The sequence below is a fragment of the Pyrus communis genome, chromosome 8, assembly GCF_963583255.1.
Source record: "Pyrus communis chromosome 8, drPyrComm1.1, whole genome shotgun sequence".
NCBI lineage: Eukaryota > Viridiplantae > Streptophyta > Magnoliopsida > Rosales > Rosaceae > Pyrus > Pyrus communis.
In genome coordinates, this window is record NC_084810.1 from 11,230,801 (window position 1) to 11,251,959 (window position 21,159).

At 34.5% G+C, this 21,159-nt stretch overlaps 1 protein-coding gene across 6 annotated transcripts; it reads right to left on the bottom strand.

The window, feature by feature from the left end:
- Positions 1 to 420: 420 nt before the first annotated feature.
- On the bottom strand, positions 421 to 4,898 carry LOC137743471 (uncharacterized). 6 transcript variants are annotated; one of them, XM_068483369.1, is made up of 9 exons: positions 4,652 to 4,881; positions 4,047 to 4,491; positions 3,666 to 3,837; positions 3,035 to 3,129; positions 2,744 to 2,848; positions 2,492 to 2,573; positions 1,695 to 1,812; positions 721 to 781; positions 421 to 612 (listed from the first exon to the last, which is right to left on the bottom strand). In XM_068483369.1, exons 3-7 carry the CDS (start codon positions 3,727 to 3,729, stop codon positions 1,796 to 1,798), a joined length of 363 nt encoding a protein of 120 aa, XP_068339470.1. In that variant the 5' UTR covers positions 3,730 to 3,837; positions 4,047 to 4,491; positions 4,652 to 4,881; the 3' UTR covers positions 421 to 612; positions 721 to 781; positions 1,695 to 1,795. The 6 variants fall into 6 exon arrangements, with proteins under 6 accessions (XP_068339470.1, XP_068339472.1, XP_068339469.1 ...); XM_068483371.1 differs by lacking the exon at positions 2,492 to 2,573 and having other exon boundaries at positions 421 to 623; positions 720 to 781; positions 4,652 to 4,898; XM_068483368.1 differs by having other exon boundaries at positions 421 to 781.
- Positions 4,899 to 21,159: the final 16,261 nt, after the last annotated feature.

Consider the following 21,159-nt stretch of genomic DNA (forward strand, 5'->3'; position numbering starts at 1 on the left):
AATTGAAAACTCAATGAAATATTTATTCAAACAAGTCCTTAGAAATGGACAACATTTTTTGTAGCTGAAGGGTACTTCACACGGCAAAGTCTTTTCCATTTCGTTTGTCAAGCGAGGTAATCGGTGTAATTTTTTTAATATAATTGAAGAAGAAATAGAAGCTGTTGGGAGTACAAGGGCAGTTGGGATTTAGGAGGAACTAGCAGGACTGCCCGCGCCTTGCTGCGGGTTTTCAAATCATGAATAATATTCATAGAAAATTTAACTGAAAATGCTACAGCGATATAATCGCATTCTTAAATGTAATAATTTAGAGAACGCATGTTTTACATGAGTAATGCTCACAAAACCACACATTTACACAATTATCTCCAAATGAAAGAAAAAGCAAGAGATATGTGAATTAATCCATAAAATACATAGTTTAATTTACATCGCTACTCATTAAGTCGACATCAAATAGAAGCTTCACATCACAATAATTAACCACAATCCTCTGTTTTTGTAAGTGCAAAATGAAAAACGGAATCAAATATTAAACCCAATATCTTCACAGCACAATGTTCAACCCAAAATCTTCACATTAGCTCAAGAACTATATTGTTTCCAGAGCTTTCCAATTTCCCAGCACGGAACGACAAACATAAAAGCATTAAAATAGCTCTAAATTAAAACAATAGGATGAACTACAAAACGATAGAGGAAAGATTAAGAGCTTACCCTCACAAAATCAAAGCTCACCAAAATGCTTACCCTAACCAGAGAATCGTAGAGAATAAATCTGCATCAACATGTAAATCATAGAAAAAAAAATTAAAATTTATAAATACCATCATTTCACTACTAATTTGAATAAATCCAGAAACAATACATTGGAATAATCTTTTAGGTCTTCCAATATTAATAGGTTAGAAATTCAGAAGATAAAACACCACAATTCATTAAATTCAAAGTTGAACAATTCATTAAATTCAGAGCTTACCCACTGCAACATCAAATGATAGAAGCAAGACTTGTGTTAAAAGTCATGTGATGTGTGCATTTACAGACACCAAGATTTTACATGCCCAAGAAAGGGAATCACTCCATTAAAAAGAGAGGAACTACTGATACTGCAGGTACATTAACCAGACCACTAATTTTAAATGACAGCATATGCTCGAGTAAGTGAAAGACTAAAAGACGAAAAGAAGAGGGTTATATACCCGTTTCAATGTCATTGTCAGGGGCCTCTTAAACCTGGTTCCAGAATGAGGATAGTCCAACACTCTCGTAGTGACTAATACTTATTGTGACCTTCACTCAGTTTGTGAATTAGAAGCTTGAAATACACCAAAAATTATATTAATAGCCATTCCCCTAATTTTAACTACTAACAGTGTAAAGAATTGGAAATTACAATTAAGACCAATGTTTTCCCCCTTTTTTTTCATTGCCATAAAAGGCAGAAAAACAAAGGCTTCTAAAACTCAAACCAACCGTCTCATTTCTTCCCAAAAATAAACACATTTTAATCCAACATTCATAAATGCGTGGTCAAACAGGGGAGAAAATTATGTTAATTTGGGCTTCAAATTTACAAACATAACTGTTTACAATAAGCATATATAACATGATTTGGTCTGCAGTGCTTTCACCAATAGTTATAAAAAACAAAGATTCTAAAGATATGCATGCAATAGAATGACTATTACCTCCAAGTAAGCAATTGCAGGGTTGCAATCTAAGTTGCACACATCATGTTCAATCTGATAGCTTCAGTATAGCACTTGACAACATTATTTCAGGCTTTTCCTTAAATGAAGTATTTCCCTGGGAAAAGATTAGCAAACATAGAAATTGAAACAATACACATAAGTACATTGGTATCCCAGTTCTTTGCTAATAGAAAATGAAATTAAGGGGATGGAGAGACCTAATTTCAACTTTTTGAAGGAGAACACCACACTTCATTCATATCAAAGAACAACATGATTCCAATTTCAATTTTGAACATAATAAATCACATAGCATTCATATATTACTTCAACTTCTTTAAAATTTACTTTTGTATTTAAAGATTGTATATTTTAATGAGTCTAAATTGACTATATATAAATTATACCTTTTTATATTTAAATAATAATGTACATTGTATAATTACAGTTATAGTCCATGAATACAATTAGAGGCCTTTGAATTTCTTTGCAAGAGAAGATTTACACGGAAAAGCAACTGCAAATATACAGAAGGAGGGAATTTGAGTTTTGTAGTCCATCTACTCAGCAATTTCTTAATATAGATACAACTGAGCAGTGGGAGAGCTTTAGATAATACTATTCAATTCCACAGGTAATTATAAAAAAATAATCACATAATTTCTCACAATAAAAATCAATGTGACTAAAAACAAATGATATGTATCAACTTTGATGATTTCCCTTATTTTCCCTCTCCTTCCCAGCAACCAAACAGGGGCAAAAATTACCAAAAACTGAAAAGATTGAAGTACCTGAGCAAGTTGGAATGCCTGGGTTGCCATATACACTTGGTGTAAAAAAAATAAGGGTGGGCATTTTCAGAGCACCTAAACCCTTCATCCACAAACGTATGTAAAAAATCATACAAAATAATATTTTGAATGCATTAATCCGTAGAAACAAATAAGCTAAAATCAAACTTCTCTATCAGAAAGTAAAGACACGATCCAAAAATCCATTAACATAAAAAAGATGTCAATGTCCATTAGCAGCAAGTTTCTCACCTGGAAGACAAATCTCTTTTTCATTCCTTGAACTGATAGAAGACCTTTCATACGATATATGTCCTCACTTCGTTTCAACAACAGTGTACCAAGCCATATGTTAGCCTGAAAAAATAAAAACGAAATCAGTAGTTTTTGTCAGGTTTTCTTTCATACATGCCTGGACAAAGACTCTGGATGCAACTGGCCCTCAAATGTGTACTTGTCTCATTCAAAGGCAACAGGTCCACATGGAAGACACAGAAGAAATTATCAAATATATTGCAAAATACGACAAAACAGAGATCCTACCTTTCCAAGTTCTAAGTTCCCTTCACAAACTATGCTGATAGAAGAAACACCAGGATCATGAACATGATCATGGGTGTGGTGATCCTCATGATGGTCTGCACATCAGTTTCAAATGTGTGAATATCAGTTCATAAATCAAATCACAATTATAGTGGAAGATCAGAACTCTTAAAGCAAATCAAAATATTATCCAATCAAAAACCAAACTAAAGCAAAATTATGAGTAACCATGACAAAAAGCAAATAAATAAAAACCTAATTATCCCCAACTTCGAATATGTAGTTATCTATTATCCATTCCAAGAAATGTGAAATGCATAACAGAAAACGTAAGACAACTGGAGTAGGAGGGGAAAGACTGAGCTGCTGAGCGCAGGTAGTACAATAAAATCTTATCCTTTACACTTCGGTAATTAGTACCTTTCCTACAGAAATAAATTCAACAACAAATGGTAAATAAAATCAATAAAATAACATTGTGATTGCATTAATCCGAAAAAAAAAAATGCTAAAATTCATAGTTGGGGTGCAAAGAAATTAATTTTCAGCAATCCAGGGTCCCAGATCCGAGGCATTCAAGCACACAACAGAGAAGAGAGTATATTTTTTGAGGCACAAACCGAGTCTTTACCTTTGCTTCTTGTGTATCTGGGAACTGGATCAATGTTTTGCTCTGAAACTGGAGGATCGAACATGGATCTGCGAGTTTGAGCGAAATATCATCGATGGGTTGACGATCCTAGAGCCCTAGCATGGAAATATCATCCTTGGGTTGTTGGGATCTAGACTGCAATGAATATGAGCTACGCAACCATAAAAACCAACCTTTTAATTAATTTATAAATAAAAAAAACTCAAATCATGCTTCTACAGAGCAAAAACACAAAATTTATAAATTCCAAAAAACGAACTTTCATTATCAAACTTATGGAAACACGATAGGGTTTGGGAAAGAACGATTCTTGCTATCAAATTTCTGTAATGTTAGGGTTTGGGTCGTTGCTAGGATTACCTGATAATGCCAAAGTCTTCGCCGGGAGGAAGGCGGATGGAATCGAGGTGGAGCTGCTAAAATGGAGGCCGTAGTTGAGAGAAATTGGTTGAGGTACGGCTAGAGTTGAGAGAAATTGAGTGGCTAGGGTTTTCTTTTAGAAAAGAAGAACGGGGGTGAGCAGCGCTAGGGCTAGAGGTTAAGAGAAATGAAGAGAGAGGAAGAAGAAGTCGAAGAAACCCTACAGACAAAATTACCCTGATAAGTTCTAATAATTACCCTTCCAACACAGCCCAAATCTGATGGGTTTATTGTAAATAAGGTGAAGTGAAGGGGTAATTCGTCCCAAACCGTCCGGACAAAATCACCCTTATCAGTTCAAATAATATCCTTCAAACCCAGCCCAATTCTCATGGTTTTCTTGTCAAAGCGCTGCGACTTGCTTTTCGTGCTCATCGAGTTCACCCTGTTCAGTTCACACCATATCAAATTGGTTCTAACAGGTAATGCACATCCTAAGTATTGAATTGAGTAACTATATATAAAACATGATCAGTTAACTAGTAGGATTTAGCCAACTAAGAAATGAGAGGTTAATTAGCGTTACTATATATATAATTAATTACTTGGAAGATGGTGAGTCCCATGGCTTCATATTCTTTGTGCAGCTTAAGCTTGGAAGGGTCAGTGTTGGGTTTGATTGGTCGGGCGTAGGCATAGGTTGGATGGCCCAAAGAAACGCTTGCTTTCACCATGTACTTGCCTAGATACCCTGTTGCTCCAAATATCAGTATCTTGCTCTTCTCACAAGCCATGGCCTTCTTCAAAGATATTGTTCTTCTAAGCAAGGGCTATTGTGTTTAATATAGGGAAAAGGAGTGCATGATGAAGATAGAACACAAATTATATGGTGCTCTAGAGTATAGGAAATTTTGCGCATTTGAACTGTTGCATCTTGATTTTTGTCTTTTGTTTTTTTTTTTTTTTTTTTTTTTTAATTTTTTTTATCAAAAATCAAACAGTGAAAAGACTCGGAGTATTCGATACTCTAAAGACCATAAAAAAATCTCAAAGATGAAAGTGGGTGAACTTTCACATCTTTGCACATACGTGTCCCTGAAAAACACAGCATGCGAGAACTCAAATCGTTAGAGACCAATGGGCTTTTATCACAAATGATCATTGAGATTGATCAAACTCATTATTTTGGTCCCTCACTTTCAAAATCAATCAATGTCGTGCCTAACATTCACTACCGCACAACAATTTGGTCATTCCGTTTAAATTCTGTCAACTATTCTGTTAGTTTTAGGTGGGACCCACAAATCCAATAAAATTGTGACACGTGGATTACACAAAATAAAGGTATTTCTTGCAAATGGTCTTCGAAATTGATGCAACTCCTCATTTTGGTCCTTGAGTTTCAAAGTTGATGAATTTGGTCCCTGACTTTCACCACCGCACATGCCAGTGTGGGATACTCGTCAGTTAGTTCGCTCTTAAAAAATAGTTTCTTATAGTTAATTCATGTAGCGCACTCATTACAACCAAAAATTGAAAGTTGCATTCTTTATAGCCACAAAATTCTGAAATACAACTCGACACTCACCTTCTTGTTTCTAACTTGAATAATACAAGCTAAAGTTTTCTCCATCATTGGTGTGACTTAATCAAGCATTTAAAATCATGAAATCATGAAAAACAAGGTTACAAAAATTAATTGTCACATCATCATTATGGCACTCAAATGTTGGTTTCTAATATTTATTGTCACATGTGTTGTCACTAATATTTCTGGTCACATCATTATTATGGCACTCCAATGTACGGTCCTAATAATAGTCATACAAAGTTAACCTCACATTCGTGTCGTGTTTTCTATTCCATTTTCGTGACATATTCAATATGTTAATGGGTCGTATTGTGTAATACCCGTTAAAGTAAATAGGTAATATGATCCGACCTGAAATTAACCTGTAATATTATCAGGTAATATAACCCGACCCAATTTGTTAAAGAAAATATATTTTAAATCAATAAAAATAAAAATCTAAAATTTGAAATTCGATGAATAGAATAAAGTATAAATGACAATCGCATGGTAAGAGTGGCTTAAGCTTGTTGGAAAAGAAAAGTAATATATATATATTATTTTATATTGATTGACGTTTAACATTTTCTTTGTTATGATATTTTTTTTTTTAAATTATTTGCAGTGTTTTATAATCCTTATTGGCTGCCATTCATTCCCTTACTGGTACGGCATCTATTATACAAAACAAAACAAATTAGGGGCTTTTAGATCTAGATTCAAAAACATAGATGGTTTTTAGGAGTGAGTCCAATTATCTAATTATATGTTTTTATTTCTTTTATACTCATTTTATATTTTAAAAAAATATTAAAAATCAATTAAAATCTTCTAATATTATGCAATTTTCAACTCCAAAAAATCTAATTAATATCTTACAAAAAAAAAAAAAAAACTAATATACTAACATAAATTATCTACAAAACATTGTACCTTAAGTCAAGTAACAAATATATGAATATATATTATACCTGTACGCGAGATATGAAACCTAACTAAAAGGTAGGAAAAAACATAATATACCTACAAGCAAGACACATGAATTTGTGACACGTTGATTATAAAAAAGAATATGTCATATAGATACATAAAAATAATTAACCTGTGATATAGGTTGATTATAAAAATTAAAAATAAAATCTATAAATGGGGTTTAAAGCAGGAGGAAGAACGAGAAATAAAAAATAAAAATAAAAAAGAAATAATCAAAGAGATAATTAGGAAGAAATTTGATTTTTATAATAAATCTTATCATTGAATAGATAATTATTGATAATAAAATAATTAAATTTAAGGAATTTGACTTATTTTAATAAATTGGATTATTTCTACTATTGGCTAAAAAAATTGGACTTATATCAAGTTTTCCCAACAAATTAATCAAGGCTTCAAGTTTCTATTTTTTCAATTACATATATAGATATTATATAATACTGCCAACTTTTTTCCTTTTCTTAAAGATTATATAACACTGCCAACTTTTTTCCTTCTCTCAAAGATTGTTATAGTCGTGGGAGCCAAGCTGGAGGTGATAATAACTAAAATGTGTGTGGAGAGCTGCAAGTGTGGGATACTCGTCAGTTAGTTCGCTCTTAAAAAATAGTTTCTTATAGTTAATTCATGTGGCGCACTCATTACAACCAAAAATTGAAAGTTGCATTCTTTATAGCCACAAAATTCTAAAATACAACTCGACACTCACCTTCTTGTTTCTAACTTGAATAATACAAGCAAAAGTTTTCTCCATCATTGGTGTGACTTAATCAAGCATTTAAAATCATGAAATCAAGAAAAACAAGGTTACAAAAATTAATTGTCACATCATCATTATGGCACTCAAATGTTGGTTTCTAATATTTATTGTCACATGTGTTGTCTCTAATATTTCTGGTCACATCATTATTATGGCACTCCAATGTACGATCCTAATAATAGTCATACAAAGTTAACCTGACATTCGTGTCGTGTTTTCTGTTCCATTTTCGTGACATATCCAATATGTTAATGGGTCGTATTGTGTAATACCAGTTAAAGTAAATAGGTAATATGACCCGACTTGAAATTAACCTGTAATATTATCAGGTAATATAACCCGACCCAATTTGTTAAAGAAAATATATTTTAAATCAATAAAAATAAAAATCTAAAATTTGAAATTCGGTGAGTAGAATAAAGTATAAACGACAATCGACGGTTAATTTAAATCTAAGGTTTATGGATTATGGTGTCGGATTTAAGAGTTGACCCTTTCACGAAAGCTATAAAGCTTGTCTTTACGTGTGATTGTATACTTTTTTCACATTTTTCACACTCCTACAATAATTATTATTAAATTTATTAATTTTGCACCCAAATAAAAAAAAAAAAAAACTATTCATGAGATGTGGAGGGTTTTAAAAATCTAAACGACCATGTAACCATCGTCTAAGCATAGAGTATGCAATCACGAGTGTTTATATATGCCTTCACATTTTTTAGACTTGTACATTAATGATTATGATTTTATTTATTTTAAACTCCCTTAAAATACTATTCATGAGGGTTTGTATGGTTTTAAAAATCCGAACAATGATTTACCCATCCTCTTCCTCAAAGCATAGAGGATACGATCACGAGCATTTGCATATTTTTTTCATATTTTTTGAGCTTGTAAATTAATTATTATAATTTTTTAATGTGTTTGATACTTTAATTTTTACTTGATATTTTTATTTTTAATGTGTTTTATAATTTTTTAATCTCACTCTTTGCGTCTAGTATAATATAAAAATAAATAAATAAAAACTTAAAATTTTAAAATTTATATAGGATAATCATACAACAATACATATTTAATATACAACATATGCATATACACTATGGCTATTGTATTTTATAGTAAGTTTTTTTAGTAGTTTAAAAAATTAAAATCATCAAATTAACTTTTTTCTTAATGTGTCGAAACAGGTTACACTCATGTCACCATCGTGTAAACCTGGTAATGACCCGTTATTAACGAGTTCTTGTTGTGTGACCCAATATCGACCCGATTAGTTATCGTGTTGACCTGAAACCCGTTATTTTCATGTCATTTACATATCGTATTAACGGATCATGTAAAAAATTGTCAGGTCTAATACAAAGGATCAATAGTTATACTTATACCCATAGCTATATATTTTTATATTTCCTATTGCCATTATGTACTTTGTGCATGACCCATTTTTTGCATGCTTGGCTCATGAATTTTATGCCATTGGATGGCGAGAAGACCTTACGTGATAGCTTTTGTGGGTTTTAGATTTTTTGTGTTTTACTCATGATAATGATTATTGCCCAATTTTGTTGGGAATATCTTTGCTTAAAGATACCACGTTATCTTGAAATAATTTTTATTGTGCAAGCAACTAGTGGGATGCAATCACCTTACGCTACCAGAAAATATTATTTGCTCAAAAAAATTTGAGCCAATAAAGTATATTTCATCGGGTAAACGAGCTTTTCTGCGATGAAAATTAACGTTAGTCGGGCAAATGTGTCGACATTTACAGTTTTGCCAATGATTTTATGCGACGAAGAATGCGGCAAGGCAAGAGCACTTTCCTTGGGCAACATTTTGGTGCCATGGGGAAAAAATGGCTCATATTGTGTAAATGTTTGCTCGAAGAACTATCTAGGTTCAGTCGCAAAGCCGTAAATTAGGGTTTAGGGTCTTATTTCTTCGGTTCAAGTACAAGTATTCGTTGGATAAAGTGTGAGACATAGTTGGCATATTTTAATTCTTTAGATGACTTAATGGTTAAAAAGTCCAAAATATAAAATATTCCGAGCATCATAAAATTTGTGTTTCACATGAATATCGGCGAGGGACAAAAAACCAAAAGCTGCACTCATTACAACCAAAATTTAAAGGTTGAATATTTTATAGCCACAAATTTCTGAAATACAAGTCGACACTCACCTTCTTGTTTCTAACTTGAATAATACAAGCGAACGTTTTCTCCATCATTGGTGTGACTTAATCAAGAATTTATAATCATGAAATTATGAAAAACAAGGTTACAAAAATTAATTATCATATCATCATTTTATGGCACTCAAATGTTGGTTTCTATTATTTCTTGTCACTTCATTGTTATGGCACTCAAATGTAGGTTTCTACAAAGGATCAATAATTATACTTATATATTTTTATATTTCCTCTTGCCATTATATACTTTATGCATGTACCCATTTTTCACATGCTTGGCTCATGAACTTTAAGCCAGTGGATGACAAGAAGACCTTACGTGATAGCTTTCGTGGGTTTTAGATTTTGTTGTGTTTTACTCATGATAATTATCTTTGCACAATTTTGTTGGGAATATCTACTAATTTAATTTTTACTTTTAATATTTTAAAAATTGAAAGTAGTTACCTAATAAGTTTTTAGTTTCTAAAACAGGTGAAAACTAAAGGTTTGGAGTCGTAGTCTGAGTCGGTGTTAGGATTGATTATTGGTAGGACATAGGCATAGGTTAGATGCACCTTATTTAAATACCTCATTAAATATCACAACCACCTAAATGAAGGCTCCAACATCTTAAAAATTAAAGAATGACAATGCCCATACGTTTAATGCTGCAGCTCAGCAATCGACACTTGTGGGTCGCACAAGATCGGGCTCGCAAGCCACTTTGTGCCTAGCTCTTGGGTTAGATGAAGCAAGGTTCTTTGGTTGCATTTTTTTTAAACTAAATATTCATAGGGTACAAATTCTGTAGTAACGAGCGGGTACAAATTCTAGTTAGTTTACTAAATATTAATTGTATTATTACAAACTAATTTAATTATTATTTTTAATATTTTAAAAACTAAAAGTAGTTACCTAATAAGTTTTTAGTTTTCAAAACAAGTGAAAACTAAACGTTTGGAGTCGGATTCTGAGTCGGTGTTGGGATTGATTATTGGTGGGATGCACCTTATATAAATACCTCTTTAAATACTACAACTATCTAAAATGAAGGCTCCAACATCTTAAAAATTAAAGAATGACAATGCCCATACGTTTAATGCTGGATCTCAACAATCAACACTTGTGGGTAGACCTGGCAATTTTTTACATGGTTTGTTAACACGACACGAAAATAACGGATTTCTGATCAACACGATAACTAATCGGGTCATTATCGGGTCACACGATAATAACCCGTTAATAACGGGATCCTTAACGGGTTTACACGAGAGTGGCACGTGGGTAACATGTTTCGACACGATAAGAAAAAAGTTATTTTGATTATTTTAATTTTTTAAACTACTAAAAAAAATCTTATAAAATACAATAGATATAATGAATATGTATATATTGTTTATTAATTATTATTCTATACAAATTTTAAAATTTAAGTTTTATTTATTTATTTATTTATTTTTATAGTATATTATAGGCAAAGATTGAGATTAAAAATGATAAAACACTTTAAAAATAAAAATAACAAGTAATTTAAAAATACCAAACACATTAAAAAAATTATAATAATTAATTTACATGTGCGAAAAATATGAAAAAAAATATGCAAATGCTCGTCGTTGCATCCTCTATGCTTTGAGGATGGGTATATGATCGTTTGAATTTTTAAAACCATACAAACTCTCATGAATAGTATTTTTTAAGGTAGTTCAAAATAAACAAAATTTATAATCATATATGTATAAGTCTGAAATATGTGAAAGCAAATAAACGTTCATAATTATATCCTCAATGCTTAGATGATGGTTACATGGTCGTTTAGATTTTTAAAACCCTCCAAATCTCATGAACGGTGCTTTTTATTTGAGTTCAAAATTAATAATAATTATTGTAGAAGTGTGAAAAATGTAATCACTCGTAATGAAAAGCTTTACAACTTTCTTGAAGGGGTCAACTCCAAAATGTAGTACATATATATACTAATTTAGTATTATGTTTTACATTTTTTTTTTTGGTCAAATTATGTTTTTCATTTTCATTTTTATTGATTTAAAATATATTTTTCTTAATGGGTAACAGGTCAAGTCATATTACCTGATAATATTAACGGGTTGATTTCGAGTCGGGTCATATTACATGTTTACTTTAACAGGTATTACACGATACGACCTGTTAAGTCATCGGGTATGATACGAAAACGACACGAACACGTGAATGTCAGGTCTACTTGTGGGTCACACATGATGGTGCTTGCAAGCAACCATGGCTGACCAGCGAGCCACTTTGTGCCCAGCTCTTGGGTTAGATGAAGCAAGGTTCTTTGGTCAGATTCTTTTTTATAATGTTAAAGAGATCAAATGTGTAAATTAAATAATATGGTTGTTGATGATTAGATTATTACTTAAATGTTGATTAACGTGCTCATTTTCTATTAGTGACACATCATTTAGTTTGCAAATTTGATTTCAAAATTTAGTCTCTTTAGCATTGGCCTTTTGATGGAACGTTGTTTTTATTAATTTGAGACATATAGCCCTTAGTTGAAGGTGTTCTAAAAATAACAGTTTTTTTTTTCATTTTTATATAATTATATATTTGACATTAATAGGGGGAGCGAGCTTGCCGATTATGAGATTCGAATTTAAGTCTTCTCACTTAATAGTGTGAAAAAGAATATCACCAAATTGTAGTATTAAGAAAACTAAAAGTAGTTTTTTTTTTTCTTTGTCCAAAAACTAGTTTTCTTGCATTTTGACCGATATGAAGAGATGCAGAAAATTACATTATTCACAACGTGATGAATTGTTGAATACGGTACAAGTGAGGTTTTCATCGCAAGAGACCTTTGATTACATCGACCAAAAACGCCTAATATAACAAGACAACCGCCACGTTTGTTTCTACTACAGCTATCATTGTTCTTTTCAACTTAAAAATATTATAATTTACTAATTAATTCTCAAATTTTTTGAATAAGGATAAAACTAGGAAAACTAAATATATTGGAATCACTTCTGATTATGTTTGAAACTTGGACTTCAATGAAAATTTTGATATGCTTCCCACTAATTTTTTTCCTTTTATAATTCTTCATCAGAGTCAGTGCTACTTGTATTCAAATGGTGTCCCATTACTAGTTTTGTTGGTGCTTTTGTACAACAATCCTCCGTGTGGTAAGTTTATGAAATGATTGAACTTCTAGTTGTCATTATTACAGGTTTAGAGCTCTGGCTTTGTTCCTTTTGTTGGGTTTTAAGGCTCAAAATTAGGATGCTACAGAAATTACATTTGTGTTACCTATTTTTGCTCAGTGTCCTATTTGGGTTTGGATTTGACTTCTTGGTTGGATTCCTTACTTGGAGAGATTTTGTTAATTACCTATTTGATTAGGATTTGGATTTACTTCCAATTAGGATTAGGATTCTCATTGTAACCTAAGTCCTATGCACTTAAATAGGACCTTAGGGATAGTTCATTTTGTGTGGCTCATTAGTGTGGCAATTTGGTGAGAGTCAATTTGTGATTTTGTGAGTTAGAGACAATTTGGGAGAATATTTTCCGTTTGATTTGGATTCTCTACTTTGGTTTAGGATTTGTAATTTGTGGGATTTGGGTTGTGAGAGTTAACCACTTTTTTGTAATCTCCATTTGTTTAATAAAATTTCTCGCCGTGCTTCGCCCGTGGATGTAACTTTTATGTTGAACCATGTAATCTCTTGTGTTATTTTAAGATTGTTTTTTTCTTTTATCTACAACATTAATATTGGTACATTATTAAAATTCACTTCCGTTTTGCGCATAAAATTACACTTTTGCTACTTGTCGTGCTTACCAAACCCACAAATCCGCTAATACTAGTGGGTTTTCAATTGGCCAAGCTGACCTTGTTTTTTCGCTTTGAAGTCTTTTTTGGTTTGAGGACCCAACCGACCCAATCCAAGATATCCTCCTTTAAGTTTGTACATTTTCTCAACTACCTAATAAAACCGATATTGTTTCACTACAAAAAAAATAAAAACTAAAATGCTCATTTAGGAACTTGGACAAAATATACTCACTAAATTAGTTTAGTCAAATCGTGTCTTCCATATATTTCCTTTATCCTTAAGAAAACTGTTGATGCACAAAATCAGTGAGACTTTGGAACAACGTAAAGTGTCAAGTTTGTGACCTACACTCGGTTGCTTCGGTCACCTAATGATGGTAATATGTAAAGAGATAGAGATAAGGAAGGAAACACAAGATGTACGTGGTTCACCCTAAGTCTGGCTATGTCCATGGATTAGAGGAGTTCTCGTTAATGGTGAAGGGTTTACATAAATACATAAGTTTAAGCATAATCATCATGAGTGGGTTCTAATGACTAGTTTAAGTACAATAATGAGATTAGGGATTAATTATAGGAGAATAGTCTTCTTTTATAGTTGAGGAAAGTCTCCAGCTTTCGTCTGCGATTGACGTGGGACTCTATAAGTTTTATTCTGACGTTGACATGTGTTGTGCTGTGATTGGCCTCCTAGGTGGAGGGAAACTCTAGTGCTTCGGCAAGGTGCCTTAGCATGAACCCCTCAGTGGGCCTTTGAAAATATGAAGTTAACCGGTGCTTGGTAGTTTCGGGACTAGTCAAGTATGATACAAACAATGCTCCTCTAAGTTCCCAAGTAAGGAGTCCCCCAAGTTTCCAAGCCCAAGTATATATATATATATTTTAATTTTTTTAAGCCCAATTCATTCTTTCATTTTTTTGTGAGAAAAAAAAATGTGGTTGAAGCCCTTTCCTTTGTGTACATTGCTTGAATGATTGAAGCTTTTTCCTTTGAGCACATAGCTTGAATGGTTGAAACTAGTAATCGGACCCCATAAATTAATTTTGCTTCACACTTTCTTGATCAAGAGTGTGTGAAGTTTTTTACATGTAATCTTGAAGCTTTTTCTTTTGGGCACATAGCTTGAACGGTTGAAGCTTTTTCTTTGGGCACATAACTTGAGTGGTTGGAGCTAGTTGTAGGACACCATAACTTGATTTTGCTTCACACTATCTTGATTAAGAGTGTGTGAAGCTTTTTACATCATGTAGTGTTAAAGCTTTTTCCTTTGGGCACATAGTGTTGAAGCTTTGTAGGTAAAGTTTTTTGGTTAAAGTTTTGTAGGTGAAACATTTGGCTTGAAGCTTTGTAGGTGAAGCTTTTGGGTTGAAACTTTGTAGGTGAAACTTTTGATTGAAGCTTTGTAGGAGAAGCTTTTGGTTGAAGCTTTGTAGGTTAAGCTTTTTGGTTGAAGTTTTGTAGGTGAAGGTTTTTGGTTGAAGCTTTGTGGGTGAAGGTTTCTGGTTGAAGCTGTGGGTGAAGCTTTGTAGGTGAAATGTTTTGGGTGAAGCTTTGAAGATGAAGTTTTTGCTTAGGCACATAGCTTGAATAGTTGAAGCTATTCCTAGAGCACCATAAACTAATTTTGCTTCACACTATCTTGATCAAGAGTGTGTGAAGCTTTTGACATTTGTAGTTGCCTCCTATGTGTTGAAGTTTTGTTGGTTTTCTCCATGTCATAATTAATAATTAATTAATTACTTAATTAATAATTAACAATTAATTAAATAATTATTAATTATCGAAATAATTATTAATTAATTAAGGGTTTTCATCACAAACGGTTCCTGAAATTTACCTCACTCTTCATGTTGGTCCTTCAATTTGAAAATCAATTAATGTCGTCCTTGAATTTTACTAGTACACATCAATTCGGTCCCTGCCATCCAAATCGATCAATTTTTTTGTTAGTTTGTTGATGTGGCAGAAAGACAACCCCACACAACCAATTGTTGATGCCATGTAAATGATACCAAAAAATTATTAGTAATTTGAAATTTAAAAAACAATTGAAAAGTAAATAATTATTATCAAAATAAATAAATAAACTAGAAACAAAAAAAATCCCAAACCGCATCACCCCTGCCCCTTCCGGGCTATCCGCCATCTACTACACCCACCCACCCCAAGCCCAGCCACACGACCCGGTGACGGTTGCGTCGTTGAAGCTACCTATGAGGTTTTCAGCCAATCTCTCTCTCTCTCTTCTCTCTCCTTTCTCTCTCTCTTTCACAATAGCCTATGATGTTTGCATCTCTCTCTAACTCCATTGCAACATAGACCCCAGGCTTTCATTTAATCACAAGTGCCCTCTTTATCTTCCAATTCTAGCTAAGATTTCCTCATTCTCTCTCTATGGCTTACGATTTGGTCAAGCTTACTTTTCCCCTCATCCTCAAATTTTTGCACGACCTCATTAAATCAAATTCCCACAGTGCATTCATGGATTCAAATACCCACCAAGCAATGTGCACAACTCAATTATGGGTTGCTCAGATTTTGCTCTGCTCCGAGCTCCCTCCTTGCCAAATTCCTCGACGAAAATGATTCAGGCCAGTCACAGGTAGCTTCAATGACACAACTGCCACCAGGGTGTGACTGAGCTTGGAGGGGGGGAAAGGTTGGTAGATGACGAAAAGGATCAGGGGTTGAGATTATGTTTTGTTTTTGTTTGCTTTGAGATTATGTTTTGTTTTTGTTTGTTGTTTACTTGTTAGTTTGGCTTTTACTTTTTTTTTTTTTTTTTTAAATAAAAGATTTTTTTATTGTCTACATGGCGCCAAATAATTGTTTGGGTGGGCTCTTATGTGCCACGTCAGCAAATTAATAGAAAAATTGATGGATTTGGATGGCAGGAACCAAATTGATGTGTGCTAGTGAAATTTAAGGACGGGATTGATTGATTTTTAAATTGAGGGACTAACATGACGAGTTAGGTCAATTTTAGTGACCATCTATGATAAAAACCATTAATTAATTTCAGAAATTTAAACTTTTTTTTTTTTGACAAAATTTTTTTTTTTTTTTTTTTGGCCTTTTTTTCAAAACTAGGGACAAGAAAATGTGGGTAAGGCCACATATCTAGATTTTGCTTCCACACTATTAAGCAAGAGTGTGTGAGGCAAACCACATATTGTAGTAGTTGAAGGTTTGGAGGAACCATATAAATTGATTTTGCTTCGCACAGTCTTGATCAAGAGTGTACGAAGCTTTCTACGAGTTGTAGTGTTTGCATTGTTACAGAGAGAAAATGTCATAACAGATGCAAGAAGGTTGAAGAGCTTGATCTTTGTATACCATGCACTGAAGCCTTTGTTGGCTTGTAATAAGACTTTGTTGGTGACTATAGCCCTTGTTAGGCATAAGTGCTCCCCAGTTGGGTTGAATTAAGCTTGCTTATCCCCCTTTTGAGTTATAAAGCTTGAGGGTTTTTTATTATTTGTGAATGCTAAGAGTTCATACGTACAAGTTGTACCACTCCTCACCTAGTTGGTGGGAAGAATGGTGAGTTGCCGAGGCAAAAATGTTTATTAATAGTACTAGTTGTACTCTTCATCGCCTAGTTAGTGATACGAAGGTGAGTTCTTTCATCACCTAGTTGGTGATAAGAGTGGCAAGTTGCTGAATGATATTAGAGTACGAGTTGTACCTTTCATCACCTGGTTGTGATACGAAGGTGAGTTCCTTCATCATCTGGTTGGTGAAAATAAGGGCAAGGTGCCGAGGCACATTGTAGCAAGTGCCGAATGATAAAAAGTATGTTGACACTCCTTTGAAGCTCAGTTGACACTCCTTTATGCATGAATGTGTTGAAATCTGTGAAGATTATATTGATTGATATGAATGATGCTTATGAATGTTTTTCTATGCATGAAGGAATCCATGCTTAGCATATGTGAACCATGTTGGTTGTAACACTTAGTTTCACTTACTTTGTGTCAAAGTAAGCATGTTGAAGCTCTAAGTTAGAGTATAGAGGTAGGTCAGCGTAGACCAAGTGTTCCAGTGCTAGGAATGTAAAAGACTCAGACGAAGTTGTCTGATTCCCTTTTCATTAAATATTTGTCGAATAGCTTGTGTTACAAAAGATCTTAAACGGTTAAGGGTCAAGACATTTGTAATGTGTATTCCTTCTTATAATAGCATTGCCTTCAGCACCTAGTCCCCCTACTTTGAAAGAGCAAGGTTTGACCCCATGGTCATAATAGTTAAAGGTACGTTCACCACTGGTTGTCTTGATATGAACCTTTATCCCTCTTGTTGTAATAAGCTTTCTAAGAGTAAAGATCCTTCCTCTTACTAAGAGATGAATACGGTTGGTGACTCAGCGAGTAGGTAAATGAGGCGAGAAAGGATGCAATAGGTGTTCGAATAGCCAAAACCTCCTCACTTGGTAGAACTTGACTTCCATTCCCCACTTATTGATATGGGTTAACCATAGAAGGGTTTCCTTGGTATGCCCTTGCCTCAGCAAAGGCATGATTGTAAGCTTGCATCATTATTTCAGAGTAAGTCTTCCAAAGTGTTAACATTGATCATGTACTTGAAAAAGCATTCACGCATGGCTATTGTGAAGGCCCTGAGTGTTGTTTTATCATATGCATCAGCTCAGCGAGAGTACTCATTGTTGAAGCAACCGACATATTCACGCAATGACTCGTCCGATTTCTGATGAATGGTGTATAACTCATCAGCGAAGTGTAAGCGATCAGCTTGGAAGATGTGTTGAGCCACGAAGAGTCTTTTTAGCTTAGCAAAGGAATCCACAGTATTAGGTTGAAGACGACAATACCAATTGAGGGCTCTACTAAAGAGAGTTGAGGGGAATATGAGATATCGTTCCTCATCATTGTCTCTTCGGTATGCCATGGTAGATTCGAAGATATAGATATGCTCAATTAAATCTTCCCTCCCAGTATACGATTGTAAGCCAAGCTTCTGTTTAGTTTTTCCTTGTAAAAAGGTGCAAAAGATCCTCTTTATTAGAAGTCCTGGCCTTGACTGATTCTAGTGAAGTATTTTGGCTTGACGCTCGACCTTCAGCTTATTCACTTCTTCGAGGAACTGCAAGATAAGGGGGTCCCTAATGGAGTCAGGCACCATTAAAACTCTTCTTCGTAAGTTTCCTTCTTTGGAAGTTGGGAAGTTAGGTCAAATACATGTGGCCTTTCCCTGGATTTACCATACTCGTTTCCAGGACGTGTCCGTTGAAAGTCCCTTGAGTCTCCTACACGTTCTTGTCCCTCAAAATCTTGTCGTTCCTTTCCTAGATTGGGGGTTGGCCTATGTTGTGGTAGGGGACTGAGCCCTTCGATGACCTTTGGATCTTTGATCCTTGAGCTTAGGTGGATGGGGTTTTCTCGATGCTGCCTCAAGAAGTTTCGACAATCGTAATAGACAGACTTTGATCCTTCCACTCCTTCTGCAAGGAGGTGCCTCCTTCCACTTCTCCTACTTCGGGTCAAAGTAGCTGGGTTGAGAGAAGTCTCGCATTGACCAACACATGGATGGGTTGTTCGCTCCTCATTAGGAGTATCGATGTTGAAAATCAATGACCCTTCATGTTGAGGGGCACCCAGGTGATGGTTAACATCCATATGGGTGATGGGCTCGTGAGATTGAATCTGCCTACCCTCGTGGAGTATCTCAAAGAGTTTCTCATACTGTTCTTGGAGGATCTCATTCTTCATTGCTATCTTGTTGTTCTGAACCTCAAGCTCTTCGACCTTAGCCTGAAGAGCAAACTTATTTCTTTCCTTCCTCCATTGTCTCACACTAAGCACGAAGAGGTGTCGTTCTGCGTGCTATGGCTTCCTTCGTTTCCCATGTTGGAAAGGGATGCCTGATCAAAAGAGAGTGTACAAACGATGGAAACTGCTTGACAAAGCTAGAGATAGTAGGAGTAAGTGTCATTCCCACAGACAGCGCCAAATGTTGATGCACAAAATCAGTAAGACTTTAGAACAACGTAAAGTGTCAAGTTTGTGACCTTCACTCGATTACTTCGGTCACCTAGTGATGGTAATATGTAAACAGATAGAGATAGGGAAGCAAACACAAGATGTACATGGTTCACCCTAAGTCTGGCTACGCCCGCGGAGTTGAAGAGTTCTCATTAATGGTAAAGGGTTTACACAAATATATAAGTTTAAGCATAATCATCATCAGTGGGTTCTAATGGCTAGTTTAAGTACAATAATGACATTATGGATTAATTGTAGGAGAATGATCTTCTTTTATAGTACAAGAGAGTCTCCAGCTTTCGTATGCGATCAATATAGGACTCTATAAGCTTTATTCTGACATTGACATGTGTCGTGCTGTAATTGGCCTCCTGAGTAGAGCAAAACTCCAATGCTTCAACAGGAGTACCTTAACATGAACCCTTCAATGGGCCTTTGAAAGTTTGAAGTTGACCAGTACTTGGTAGTTTCGGGATTGGTCATGTATGATACAAACAAAAACTAAAGACAAAATATTAAACAGTCAGCCTAGTCGTGACGTTAACCGGTACTGAGGTGATTCTGAAAAAAACAAGTATGAAAAAAAGCTGGGAGCTTTTTTGTGTTTGGTAAACATTCAACTTTAGCTTTTTTTCATAGTTTTTGGTGAAAAAAAAAAAGCCAAAAACAAGAAGCTACAAAACCCAGCTTTGAAAAATCGGCTTTTAATCAAATTCCTCAATAGCTCCGAATCCACCTCATGAAAGAACCAAGCATACAAGTCCGAAATCCCAATGTTGTTAATCAAAAGTCCCACATCCAACCCTTCGATCCTCTCTCGAATGTGCCTGACGTCGTCGTCGTCGAGGTCGTCGGTGAAGTTGACCACGACAGTCTTGATCTGGGTTTTGCCGTACTTGGCTAGTTCAGCGTCTGAGACGTCTTTGAGTTTTTTCGGATTTCGACCTACCAAGATCAGATTGAGCCTCTTCCGAGCCAATTGGAAGGCGAAGGCCTTGCCAATGCCATCGATGGGTCCGGTGACAAGTGCCCAAGATCCGTACTTTTTGAGATTCTTGGCAGGTCTGAGGAAATTAACGTAGAACCATTAGAGCAAAGAGAGAGAGAGAGAGTTTGAGGAGAGAGAAAGAGCCGAGAGTGAAGAGCACAAGAACCCAGAAAGGCTGAGCCTTGAGGTGCTCGAGTAAGCAAGAACCCATGTTTGTTTCTTGCTTTGGATCTGAATTCTTGAATTCTGAGATTTGGGTTTTGGAATTAGAGTAGAGAAGAGATGAGGGAGTGGCGTGAGGAAGAAGGGCATAGCATGGAGTGAACGGTGGGATTAAATTTATAGAAGTGTCTAAAACTGGTAGAGAGGAAATGTTGGATGAAGTAGATGAGCGGAAAACCACCCGAATTTATAGTTTACCAAACACTATAATACTGTTTTTTTTTTTTTTTTCCAAAAGCATTTTTACTAAAAAGTTTACCAAACACTCTGGTGCTTATTCTCACAGCACAACAGCAGCAATTTTTTTTCAAGGCACAACAATATCAAACCAGCCCTAGGAATGGGTAGGAGTATGCTATGTCTAGATTTCGAAATCTTCCAACATAACTATAAAAAAAAGGGTACTATTATTGAGCTCATTCTGCACTCCTCACAAGGGTATTTTTCTTTCTATTTATAGAAAGTTTGGAGTGCAAAACGAGATTTTTAAAGTGCTAATAATAATTTCCCAAAAAAATGAAACAGTTAGAAATGTGATCAAAATAACCCATGCCAATACCAATACCAATACCAATT